General features: G+C 48.9%; 1 protein-coding gene across 1 annotated transcript in view; it reads left to right on the top strand.

Annotated features, from left to right (window-relative positions):
- The window catches only part of LOC144163055 (GTP-binding protein 2), a 35132-nt gene extending 26296 nt beyond the window's left edge, over positions 1-8836 (top strand). Inside the window, exons 9-11 of the mRNA XM_077693846.1 lie at positions 1946-2074; positions 5298-5523; positions 6791-8836. Of these exons, the coding sequence (XP_077549972.1) occupies positions 1946-2074; positions 5298-5523; positions 6791-7011 (576 nt within the window). The 3' untranslated portion in view covers positions 7012-8836. The remainder of the gene's footprint in view (positions 1-1945; positions 2075-5297; positions 5524-6790) is intronic.
- Positions 8837-13790: the final 4954 nt, after the last annotated feature.

The following is a 13790-nucleotide window of genomic DNA, read 5'->3' as shown; positions in this document are numbered from 1 at the left end:
ATTGGCTGTGGATCTGCATGAGCTTATTTCGGAGTGGTGTGAAACCTCAAGGCAAGTTGGAAAAGTGGCTCCTTGTGTGTTCAAGGGGGCACACAGCCGAAATTGCAGTATAAAAACGAGCATGGAAATTCTTACCTCGCATAACGGACACACAGTACACAAATACATGTGTAAAAGAAGTGCATCTTTACGTGAGTAAATGCTGTACAGATGTATGGGCTACTACCATTTTGCACATTGGGAATTCAGTCGGGGTATGTTTAGATAGAATGCTTAGGGAAAACAGGGAAACTCGAGGGGTCTTGAGCCAAACACTCATCACTTTAGCGAAACGACCCACCACTGTCTTTCATGGAGAGGAATGTCGTGGCCATGCTTTTCATTATGCTCACAGCTGCAACCATGATGCATTAAGATACCACACTTGTTAAACAACCATGGTTGTGCCAACAGACGTGTTAATCAGTGGGGCATCTCTGACTGCAACCCGTGCTCCATTGTGGTGGTGGCCATGAATGTATGGCAGACAGAAATCTGGTGCCAGTGCCTGCGCGAGCCATGCTTCAGTGAGCGTTGTGCCATGTTCTGGGCAGGTACATTCCACTCGTCATTGGCGTGATTCACAAACAGGCTGACAGGTTGCCTGTGGCTGCAAAAAAACATTATTTCGATGACCATTTGAAGTTGTTTAGTTATTAAAAAAAATGGCACTCCAAGACATTTATTAAAGACAGCAGTCTTTTGTGGGTTACTTAGACGGAGAAATTTTGGTCGGTCTGTGTGCCTGTCTGCCTGTCTGTGACTCGATTCAGACACCCGGCCAAAGTGAAACTGAAGCTGCGCAGTAATCTTATATACCCACAGCCAAATCTACATGGTAGGTCTGGTGGCAGTGTTCATACGTGTCAACATTGTGGAACAAGAACAAGACATTACGTAAATATGAGGCAGAAAATCAATACATCAGTGATATTTGCAGTGTTCCTTTATTCAAAAATTGTGGATGCTTGGTTTTTGCGATAGCAAGTGAAACACTACGTCAACGGCAGAAAACCATCGCCTGCTGTTGCCCGCGCCAGTATAGCTCCTGGTGGCATCTAAGAAATCAAATGGCGGCAGCAACAAAAGGTTCCACTAGATAGGTTCTATGTTCCGCTTGAAATGCTCGTGGAGTAGGGCAATGTGGTTCTATAAACGTTGTAATAGGGTGCCTCGATTCATGCGCGTCTCTGCCGTATGGCAGCGCTGGCATCGAGGCACCCGACTTGGAGCAGTGGAATGCAGTAAATTTAAACTGACTTGAGCAAACCTCTAGTGTGTTATCTTGGGAGGAACGAGGCGGGTGAGAAACAGCATGAGAGTGAGCAGAAAGAGAAGGGAGGCATTTGCTTGGTGGGGTCGCCAGTCGACTATCGTCTTTCGTTGACATTTGCAATGAAAGGAGCAGATACGCGGCCATTTTTTGTCAAGAATTAGTTGAAAGCTCGATACAAAAAGAACAAAAAGGTGTTGCCAGTTTTTGTTGGTTGATTGATTGTAAGGTTTAACGCGCTGACGCAACGCAGGCGATGAGGTGCGCTGTAGTGGGGTGCTCCGGATTAATTTTGGCCACCTGGGAATCTTTAACGCGTGCCGAAATCTTGTACACACAGGCGTTTTTACTTTTTGCCTCCACCAGAAAAGTGGCTGCCGCAGCCGGGAATTGAACCCACGTCCTTGCGCTGCCAGTTTTTGTTGATTTTGGCCTTGATATTGAAAAGTAGCTATGTGACTTGTCAAGCCAAGTAGGCGAGGAACGTTCTAACTGCTATGGCGTTGCCTATGATGGCATACCATTGCAGCAACAGGCTTCCCTCTAGTGTATACAAGTATGAAACTCTGCGGCAACGGAAGAGCACCAAAACGTGCCTGTGAACAGTGCCGCTGCTGTTGCCTTCTGTTGCAGATTGACGAGACGTTCCAGGTGCCTGATGTGGGGACTGTGGTCGGGGGTCTTCTCACCAGGGGGGTGCTGAGGGAGAACGACCGGCTTCTGGCCGGCCCCAGCCACGACGGCAGCTTCCACCCAGTGCGGGTGAGTGTCCCCTTCCTGTACACCCACTCACTGGTTAGCAAGTGGCCGGACCAAGTTTGATACAGGCAAGCCAGGATAGAAATTGTAATTGTGATGGCAAAAGCCACCACACGGATCTGAATCAGGCACTTGGCGATAGAGGGAGGTCTGGTTGTTATCATAAAGTGGGAGGGAGCAGGTGAATGCATCGGCTATGTATCGGCCCCTTTTCTGTAGTGCCGCTCGCATGAGCCCCTCCTCTTAAGCTTCCTAGCACTTGGATGATGGTGGCCATGTTGAGACCATGGCTGCTACAGCAGTGGAGGCGCGAGGCCTCACCAGGCTGAAGGGGTGTGGAGGCATTGGCCTGCCGAAGCTCAACGCTCCACTCACCGGGAAGGTGCCAGTGCAATAAAGTGTGGTCATTTGGGAAGGGCGTGGAAAAATGTGCAGAGCATACCCAGCCCCTACATATAGCCTTCATAGATTATGAGGAAGCATTTGACTCGGTTGAAAGCTCAGCAGTCATTCAGGCATTGCGGAATCGGGGTGTAGACGAGCAAGCATTACGTGAGAATACTAGGGGATATCTACAATGGGTCCACAGCCACCGTGTCCTCCATAAGGAGAGCAGTAAAATACCTATAAGGAAGGGCGTCAGGCAAGAAGACACAATCTCTCCGATGTTATTCACAGCATGTTTACAAGAAGTATTCAGAACATTGGTTTGGGAACAGGTGGTAGTAAGGGTTAATGGAGAATACCTCAGTAACCTCAGATTTGCCGATGACGTTGCCTTGCTAAGTAACTCGGGGGACGAATTGCAAAGCATGCTTTCCGCACTGGGCGAACAGAGTAGAACCGTGGGCCTGAACGTTAATATCCATAAAACTAAAGTAATGCTCAATAACCTTGAAAGAGCACAGTGGTTTGAGATAGGTGGCGAGGCAGTGGAAGTGGTAAGCGAATATATCTACTTAGGCCAAGTTGTGACCCTGTATCCCAACCACGAGGCAGAGATATTTAGAAGGATAAGAATGGGGTGGAGTGCATTCGGCAGGCATTCTCAGATAATGAATGGCAGCCTACCATTGCCCCTGAAGAAGAAAGCATATGACAGCTGCATCTTACCGGTACTCACCTACAGGGCAGAAACTTGGAGGCTCACTAAGAGGGTTCAACTTAAATTGAGGACGACTCCGCGCGCAATGGAACGGGAGGTGATAGATGTAAGATTAAGGGGCAAGAAGAGAGCGGAGTGGGTCAGGAAACAAACGCATGTTAAGGACATATTAGCAAAAATTAAGAAGAAGAAATGTGCGTGGGCAGGGCATGTAATGCGAAGGCAAGATAACCGTTGGTCATTAAGGGCAACAGAGTGGATCCCTAGAGGAGGCAAGCGTGGCAAGGGGTGGCAGAAAGTCAGGTGGGCAGATGAGATCAAGAAGTTTGTGGGGATGAATTGGTCGCAGTTAGTGTAGGACTGGAATATTTGGAGATCTATGGGAGAGGCCTTTGCCCTGCACTGGGCAAATAGGCTGGTGATGATGATGAGGGTGACCTAATTTTAAGTTTTCGAATTCGAAAAGAAAGCTCAATTTTACGTGGGGCAATCAGGCAGCTGTCTTAAAGTCAGATTATGGAAACGTCACAACGCTTGTACGCAACTGGCGGTAAATGGAAACTTGGCTGCGCGTGTTAAGAGTTGCGATAAGGGTTATTTGCCCGATTTTGAGAGGACAACCATCTTGTTCCGCTCCAAAGACAAGATTACCCACGAAATGTTCGAAGCATTTGCAATGTTGTCAGGAGTGGAAGGAGATTGCGTTGGCGCCCCTTCAGTCTGGCTTTCGACGCGTGAAATAGGTTTCAAAAGTAAGGAACAGGCATCGTGTCACGTTTTATATTTTATTTTTTTCAAAGTGCGTGTTTTTTTATGACCTTCATATATAACCGCCCCCTGTTCTCATGATAATAAACAGTTGATAGGTTGCGCCTTACCTCGTCTGTTCCCGTGTAATTCCCCCCATTCGTCGTACATTTTCGTGTCAGGCAGCGCACCTCTGCACTTCCAGATGTTAAAGGAGTACTGACACGAAATTTTCATGTTACGTTTTTTTTCGCTGCTATGCGTGCCTACCAGCCCACTAATCAGAGAATGACAGATTGGACGGTCGAGCGAAGCGTAAACATTCATTTACGGCGTCGTTTATTCGTGCCAGTTTCGGTTTCGACAAAAAAACGCCGAGCGGCCGCCATGACAGGATGTATCACATGGCGTCACCATTCTTGCCGTACCGCTGCCTCTCTGGAAGCGCGCGCGAGCGAGCGCACGCGCGCGCCCAGACCGGCCGAGGTCTTCGCCGTCCCCACAGGCCCGCGCAGCATGACGTCAGTCCCAAAACCATGACGTGTACACACGCCCGAGCAGCGCGCGCCAACCACAGCCAGCATCGACTTCGTCACGGGAGCCCCGACATCGGCAGTTTGGGGCGAGTAGCAGATGATGTCACGTCGGCCCGCTCTGGGCTTTCTCGTGCGGGTGAAGATTAAAATGGATTTTAAATATGTTTCGCTGAACGGTTGCTGTTGAAACTTGCTGGGAGATATCTCCTGATAAAAAGGAAGCGTTTTACATAGTTATCTCAGCTTTGAAATTTCGTGTCAGTACGCCTTTAAAACACCAACTGGCCCACTTCCAAGCCTTGCTGAAGCTTTATTTTGTCTAGTTGCACCACTACTAAGTAAATGCTTAGCAAAGTCCAGCTTCTGTCCCCTAAATTCTCTGTGCCAGTACACGGGTGCTCACGCCGCCCGGATTCTGAGGCGGTGTTTCACAGCTGGTTTATATTGAAGTAAAAGATGCTACAGCGCGAAATAAAACACGGACACAGAAAGACGACGGGATGAGCGCTGACTTCCAACTAAATTTAATACGATGAACCCTGCACCTTTTATACACATTCTTCATGTTAACATAACTACAAAAAAATTCTAATCTCTAGTAATACACAACCATATCAGCACGCGTTCAATGCACTTGGCACAATCTATACAAACAACAATTCGCGTCATGCGTAAAGTGTAGCACGTGTTCGAAAGGAAGTCTATCTCTTGTTTTGACCACGCAATAGACGCCCGGCTTACACATTTACAATGAAGAACTCTGATGGGGTTGTGCTGCGTTGTGGAACACACGGCACGGGGCTTCAAGGGTGGACCGGCTGTCGCCCTCTACTCTCAGGTGGTGTCCGTTCAGAGGCACCGGGTGCCGTGCCGGCTGGTGCGAGCGGGTGAGAGCGCCACGCTGGCCCTGGCACCGAGTGCGGGTGCCCTGCTACGGAGGGGCACTGTGCTGTGCAGCCCCGCGGAGGTGCGCCCCACAGCCACCCGCCTGTTCCGCGCAAGGGTCCGCGTGCTTAGCCACCCAGGGCGCCTGGCAGTCGGCTTCCAGGCACTCGTCCAAGCAGGTGAGGAGGGAAAGTCTGGGACTTCTCGGTAATTGATGAGGACGCCTACAGGGGCCGCACTTTCTTCACTTTGAAAAAACCAGCCTCCGGCAACTCACTCAGCTCCATTTCAGCCCCGAAAGACGTTTTTTTCTAACTGAAGAAACACGAGAACTGTGGAGAAGCTTTCAAAATTCATTCTACAGGGATATCCCTTTGCGACACGTCATGTACAGTTGTGCACGCGACTTTTTAAAGAGCATTTTTGTGAGTTGCAATCGTCGTCGTCCCCACTTGAGCCGCTCAGCCAGCAGTCGCATTTCCCGCTCTACGGATTGGGGCTGCCGTCTCGCGAATGCCGCGCCTTTACCATCCACCAATGCTTTACCAAAACGAAAGAGAAGCAACATGTACACCTCGGCATTCTACGGTGGGCGCATCAAGTAGGTGTTCTTAGTGTTACCTTTTCTGTCTAGTTAAAGCGTTTATTAAAGCAAAACTGAAGCTGTTACCTATTACCTTAATATATAAGGACTACAGATCACGATAATGTGTACACTTTTTCTATTGTAGCAATGGTTAGGAAACAGTGGTCACTCTTTTTGATGGCGTGTTTACGATTACGACAGGACTTAATTTATTAACTATTTATGAGATTCAGTTGTTTGTGGTTTGTAAGTTAAATTTTGGTTATCAAAAGCATACACAGACAGTTACAAATTTTTCTGACTGCTACATCCTAATGCGTGTCCCAAAGGGATATGGGCATTCTGGTGAAACAGCATGGCTAAACAAATACACGAGAGGAAGGAAAGAGGTGGGACGAGCGCTGGCTATCAACTGAGATTTTTCCTCTCTCAATTCTGCCTTTCTTGATAGTTGAGTGTGTAGCGTGAGCGTTGTTTCTCTCTGTTCTTCGAATTTAAATGTGTGATTCTATGAAGGTAACGTGTGCATATGTGCAGTATTGATGTAATTTTTGTATAAATGTTTGTCTTCCTTCTCCGTTGCTCATTAAGGGTAACAGAGTGGATCCCCAGAGAAGGCAAGCAAGGCCAGGGGCGGCAGAAGGTTAGATGGGCAGATGAGAACAAGAAATTTGCGGGGATAAATTGGTCGCAGTTAGCACAGGACCAGGATAATTGAAGATCTGTGAGAGAGGTCTTTGCCCTGCAGTGGGTGTAGATAGGATGATGATGGTGGTGATGATAATGATGGTGGTGGTGGTGTGATGATGATGATGACAAACAGTCTGGACGTGCACCTCACTCAACTCTCTTGCTCGCAGGCAACGTGCAGCAGGCGGCAGTGGTGGTGGGTGTTCGGGGCGGCACCAGTGCGAGCCTGGGCGTCACCGACCGAGGGGTGCTGCTGTTCAAGTTTGTCCGGCAGCCCGAGTGCCTCCGGCCGGGCAGCCGCCTGCTCTTCCACCAGGGGCAGGCTCGGGGCATCGGCCGCGTCCTACAGGTGTACCCGCTCCATGTCGGCCCCACTGCCAGCCCACACTGAAGGGCCGACGACCGTTGGGAAGGGGCACGGCTCTCCTCCCACAACGGAGTCCCCCTCGGCCAGTTTGCCCCGAGTTCCAGCCTTGAGCAGTGTGTGCTTTCGGTCGGAGACTGTGCTCTCTCACGTCGGTGATCAGTGAGTAGTCGCGTGGGCGGAAGCAGCCACCACCGTGCCAGCGATGGGACAGGGATGGAAGAAGCAGCCCTTGCATGGGCAGACAAATGCCGCGATTACCCAAAGGGCTGGGACACATCAGGTGGCTCATTGAGCCACTTTCCAAGGCTGAGTAGCTCCCAGGTGGGTCTAGGTTAGCGGAACGTGGCTTCGGAAGAATAAGCGGAGGCTGCTCTAACCTGGGGCTGGTTGGAGGCCCGTCAGCTTTTTGTAGTAATTCAGGTAAAAACAGTTGCCTCAAGGTTTGTTGAAAGCCATTTGTTGAAGGGGGCTCTAGATATGTGGACTTAATTCAGAGTGGATTGCAACTTGCACGGGGTGTTCACACTATGCTTTGCCTTCTGCTGCTCATCTGATGAGGGGGTGTGAGGGTAGATTCCAAAACGCTCGGATTGTTGAGTGTTTCCACATGTAGTTGCCAATAGCTAGTACACTCGTAACTTTGGTCCTGAGCAGTCCGGCATGGTTGAGCGCAGTGTTCCGTAATGCCTGGCCGTTTCCAGTTTGGTGGGGCGAAAGACGTCAATGCTATTTTTGATCCTAGGTTTTGATAGAGACACCACCTGTCGTGCGTTAGTGTAGTGTGTGAGGGAAATGAAAATGCACCAGCACACTGGTGTTGCTCGATGCAGGCTGTGAGCCCAAGGTGAACGAATCCTTCTGCCTGAAGATGAGAGAGAGAGAGAGAGCATCGCAGGACATTGACGTCGTGCGCTGCTGTTTTTGCCCAATGAAGAGGAGCGCGATGTAGAACGTCCGTGGTTGTCTTCTAATATCACCCATGTTGCTGAAACGTTGCTAGAATGTTGTGTGACGGAAAAATTGCATGGTGCCCAAAGGAACACTATGCAGTTGAGCAAGGCCTGCAAGTCGTTCTGTGGTGTTTTATGACTTTAGCGGCTTGTTCACTCATAATTTTGAGCCGTATTTATTTTGAACGAGGGCAGTCGCCCTAGTTGTAGTTGAACCTGCCACTCATTCCCCCGGCCTGCGCTTAGTTAGTGTTCGTACCCACATGCTTGAAATTCTGAATTGTCATGCCAGCAGAAACACAGGGTAAATCCACTGGCCCCAAAGCGACAACCCACAGGAAACACCGGTTGTGTACAAAACGTTTCTGCACGCATCTCGCACGAGTTGCCGAAGGCCGTCGGCAAAAGTGTCCACACGCCCAGTGATGGTGTTCACTTCGGACCACCTTGCTGTACTAAGACTTTTCTTTTGTGCATTTACTCTGTCCCCTCACGAGCAAGTCCTCGAGGCAATGTGGTTACAAATTACATACCCAACATCTATGATCTGACTGTCATCATGACTGCAGTGCTGACTGCCTGCGGTTGCATTGTGATCTTCCGGAGTGCCCTAAACATGAGTCGAAACTCCGACATTGATTTTAATCCTTTAGTGTTTTAATTGGGCCACATAAATGTGGCCTTTTTGCACGCAGAGCTTCGTTCTGCGGTATTTTAATAAAAAAATTTTTAGTCGGGCCTCGTTCAGTAAAGTTTTACGGAAAAAAAAAGGCAATATATGCTAGTCATTGCGCCCGCAAAGACCGAGCATGCAGTCATGTGATCCTTCTCATCTTGAAATAGTGTATAAGAAGATAAAGGAAACTTTGAAAGAGGAATAAAGAAGGTTTTATTGTTGACACATTGTCTGTCTCGGTGTGTTGGGTCTCAAGATGCAGAGGTGCTAAGACCTCAGGGTTTATGCTACTGGTAAACTACTATTACAGGCATGTTGGAAACTACCCTTTCCATAAGCCAGGTAAAGTGCTTTATGGCCACATTCTATAGACATCTGCCTCATTCGTACACCAGGGAGCACTGTTAAGCACGTTGGGAATTCTCGATTGTGATGCGCACCAGCGGTAAAGCGCAGCAAAAAAACCACTGGCTCCCAATGCTCAAAATTGTGGTCATGCTTATTTTCACTTCCTGGCGCGTTTTTTTTTTTTTTTTGTAGTAGACAAGAAACGAGTACTGACACCAATTTTCGGCGTTAATATTATTGCACAGTTCACTTCCTTTTCTCAACAGAATACCCTGACTTAAATATGAGCGGCCTGCGACGCGAAGAACATACCTTAACTGGATCCCATTAATCGCACTGACGGAACAGCACGCAGAGCGCACTCGGCAAATGGACATCAGCGTGACATCATCCCGTGGTAGCCAAAAGAAATGGCGCGGACACCGCTCGTCAAAAACGCGTGACGTCACTTCACTCGCGCGGCCCCGCGAGCGGCAACTGGGCGCTGGCTCAATCACAAACGGGTGCAAGTAGCCAGAGCTACAGGCATAATCGCTGCCCAGGAAGGCACTGTTGGCAAAAATAAAGTTCCACACACTGGAAAGGAAGCGATAATATAGCCCGGAATCGCAATAAAGTCGCCATCAGGACTTATATTGAAAGCGGTCATCAAATTTCCGCCTTAGTGGTAGGCCTAGCAACTTCAGGCAGCCCGGCCGTTCAGCTCCGAGCCTCCGGCGGCGGCAACAACGCCCCCACCGGCTTCCGTAGTGCTTTGACGACGTCCGCACAAAGCGGTGAGGTCATGCCGGGATTCTGTCATATGCGCCATGAAACTCTATGATATGCGCCTTTCGGGCTGAAAGCGCGGGAAAGTGAAACGAACAATTTTCAGGCCGTTCAATGTAATTAATTATCGTGCGCTGAAGTATTTAAAGGACTGTGTCAGGTTCGTCAGACCATTAAGCATGGATAAAAAGCAATAAAAATGGATCATAAAATTTTCGTTTCAGTACTTCTTTAAAGAAATATTCCAAGATTTGACGAACGGAAGCTCTTCACTGGTGGTATAGATTGTCCGCCACATACCAAAGTACCGTGTCATTGTGCATTTATATGGTGAAATATTACAAACAAGTTTGATGGGGGAGCCAAAATTACTTTGGCACAACTTTCAACATCTACAGCTGCCAGTGTTGTGAGAAGGAATTAAGATCATTGTGGTTTGTCCATTATAGTTTGTGATACCCCATGTCGTTATGATGGTGAGTTCCCATCTTGGGACCACGCCCCTTGCCATTGTTATATGCGAAGATTTCTTCTTTTTGGTCGCAATCCTTTCCTCCTACTTTAGTTTTTTCTCTCTAAAATAAACCGTGGCACAGCCTAAACACTACAGGCAGCTTCTTGGCCAATCCCACGCGTGGCTATGTGTATTATTCAAGGGTACAACCAACCTTGCTAGGTCTGCAACAAAATGGTTGTACTCTGATTTGACAGGTGGCATTCATAGATTAAGGGGGGACGCGGCTTTCAACTTCAAAAAATGGCCAAAACATCGTTTTTTTAAAGCCACATATTCAACTTCTATGTTTTCAATTCTGTGCGTTTGCAAAGTTTTTCCGCCGAAAACCGTCGCAAATTGGCATAAAAAATACTTGTGCCAGCAGCGGTGACAAAATATCAGCGTAAAAGGGCGAAAAAACGGCAATTTCCGAAGCGCTGTATCTAATCTCCGCAATGGTGCCACCGGGCGCGGGCGTATTGGCACCGTTAGATCGGCCGAGCGATCCTCTTTCCGGTTTCGGTCGTCTCTTTTGTCTTCGTTCATTCACAAACGCACGAACGGCAGACAAAAAAAGATGCACAAACGAAGCCAGAAATAGCTGCTGAAGCGTGATTGGCCCTCCGTTCGGCGTGCGCTGTAACGGCCCTCCTGAATGGGTGTCGCTGCGGCAACGCAAGATGGCGGCCGCCTGAACTGCGCAGTGCGCGTTTCTAAATTCCATTTTCGCTGCTTCGCTCGACCAAGTTACTGCTCAATCATTTCATCTGCTGTGGTATTCAACACGGACATTATCGCGATGGGAATGCCTAAAATCACGAGCCAGGTTACGAGGAGTTGCGTGGCTCAAAAGACGGAGGTCATCGAACGATTCGTCGTGCGCGCAAATTTACTGGGGCAGTCCCCGGAGGGTGAAACGCTGTGTCCGGCGCACGCTTGTGATAGCGGTTCGCGAAGTGAATTTTTAGTCTGATTTGCGATGTTTACACGCTCAGCTATTGCTATATGTTTGACAGTAGGCTTGCTAGCCTTGGGAAAGAAACGGTCGACGCGTCAAACGTTGCGGCGCGCACGGCATCGCCGTGGCGTGTGGGGCATGGCCTGATATCAAACCCGGTTAAACCTGCGCCGCGAATATTGCGTGGCGCCAAGCACGAGAGTTGGATGTTTGCCGTGGGTCTTTTAGCGATAATGCGAATTCGTCAAAATTTTCGATGAATAACTGTTCTCAGCATTAAAAATGTACCGTACCCGCATCATTTTCCAATTTTTTTAAAAATTAATAATTTCAATGCATACACGTAGCCCCGTGCATATTGGCTGGTTTGAATGTCAAGAGCATTTAAAAAATGTGCACGCATTGAAGTTGCAGCTTTGCTGAATAGTATACCAAGCTTTCAAGTAGCTCATTTGTATCGTTATGATGCTTGGATATAAACCGTTGACCATTTGCATGTACGAGTACTAGTTGAAAGCAAGTTTTAGTTTTTATGTACAAAAACTGGTTGATTCCTCTGTCATAGGAATCGGTAAAACACGAAAGTGAAGTGTGCAGCGAAATCTGCAGCTGAGCATGATTTGCGGGTCGGCGGCTGTCTTGTGGGTGTGCTTGGTGAGCGACGTCCTGCTGGCGGGTCGCTTCGGCAAAGGTGTACTGGCGTCATTTTCGAGATGGATATGACGTCAGTGAAATCTTGGTGCACCCCGGGGATAAAACACTTGTGTGGAAATATAAAACCCGAAAACGAACATCCCGAAGTACAGCGTACTCTTCAGTACTAAAAGTTACTTCCCCGCAAGAAGATCCTGTGTGCAGGGGTGCACCCTTTACAGGCCGCTTGCTTCATTGTAATGGCGTCACTTCTGTGTCACTTCTGCGTGAAGTGACAATGTCGTCACTTCTGCGTGAAGGCACATTTCACTTTTGTGTTTTACCGATTCCTATAAAGGAGGGATCAACCACATATTTTAACACAAAAGTGTTTTATGCCGGGGTCCACCAAGATCTCACGACGTCATATCCGTCACGGAAATGACATCGCCAGAAAAACTTTGACAAGTGGCTGCGCCAGGATTCGAGCCACAACTCTTTCGCCGCAACGGGAGGTGCGAAACGCGCTCCCGACTGCGGTATGAACAGACTCGTGAACAGGACGACAAGCGCGCCTTATATCGTTCCTTTCAGATGGTGCTGCCATCTAAGAGAGGCGAAGCGAAGTAGTGCATCATGACGCTAATGAGCGCCGACAGTTGGCGCCTCGATGCCAGAGCCTATGTGTACGGGCGACGCGCAGCGTAAGCTGCGGAGAAGCCGACTTGCGGATGTCACGCTCGTGGCACGGTCCGCTGCTCCTTTCGCTGCAGCGGACCGTGTGTTCACCAAACGATTCGCTGATAACCCGTTCGGTTTCGTTCGCACAGTTTGTGAGCGCATGGGGTTTCAATCGGATTTACGCAGTGCTTCGACGCGTGTAACCAGTGTCTAACGTTGATGCGTCTAGCGGTGCCCTACCCGTGAAATATGAATAGCGATGTGCAAGTTCATATCGATGCACAATAATCATTCAACTGCTCGTGTGGAGGTACATTTCACTTTTGTGTTTTACCGATTCCTATAAAGGAGGGATCAACCACATATTTTAACACAAAAGTGTTTTATGCCGGGGTCCACCAAGATCTCACAACGTCATATCCGTCACGGAAATGACATCGCCAGAAAAACTTTGACTGAAGTGGCTGAGCCGGGATTCGAGCCACAACTCTTTCGCCGCAACGGGAAGTACGAAACGCGCTCCCGACTGCGGTATGAACAGACGCGTGAACAGGACGACAAGCGCGCCTTATATCGTTCCTTTCAGATGGTGCTGCCATCTAAGGGAGGCGAAGTGAAGTAGTGCATCATGACGCTAATGAGCGCCGACATTTGGCGCCTCGATGCCAGAGCCTATGTGTACGGGGGACGCGCAGCGTAAGCTGCGGATAGAGTCCGATGTGCAAGTTCATATCGATGCACAATAATCATTCAACTGCTCGTGTGGAGGTACATTTCACTTTCGTGTTTTACCGATTCCCATGAAGGAGGGATCAACCACATATTTTTCGTCTGCTTCTGCGCCTCCTCGGGAGGGAGTGCAGGCAAAACCATGAGCCCGCCGTCCGCGTGTTTCCAAACGCTTCGCTGCACAGAGTACCCACGTGTCATGTGTGATGCCACTGTGCGTGCTATTCTCTTGAGCGCGTGCGAAAACGAACCCACCGTTCTGGCTCTGTAGCCTCGACGTAGAGCACTGAGTATTGGCGCTGGTGGCTTGGGTTCGAATGGCCTGTTTTTTTTTTTTTTTTTTTCAAGGTCATTTTTTTTGTCTAAACTGAAATCTACGCGTCGTTTTTGTTAATAATGGTGATTTCGTATGTTTTAGGTCGCTTTAGGTTTGGGGCGAAGCCAATAACCACGTTGAATTACCGTTCTCCAAAGCGCGAACAGACATGTCGCGTGAGTGCTCTGTGCAGTGATCGAAGCGTTTGGAAATACGCAACCCGTCCTCTACCCGTCAGCACCACCGGA

This window comes from Haemaphysalis longicornis, unplaced genomic scaffold (genome assembly GCF_048455015.1).
Source record: "Haemaphysalis longicornis isolate Haplotype H1 unplaced genomic scaffold, Haemaphysalis longicornis Haplotype H1 scaffold_12, whole genome shotgun sequence".
NCBI classification, from domain to species: Eukaryota; Metazoa; Arthropoda; class Arachnida; order Ixodida; family Ixodidae; genus Haemaphysalis; species Haemaphysalis longicornis.
Note: the sequence above shows the minus strand (reverse complement) of the source record. Positions and strands in the feature narration are given on the sequence as shown.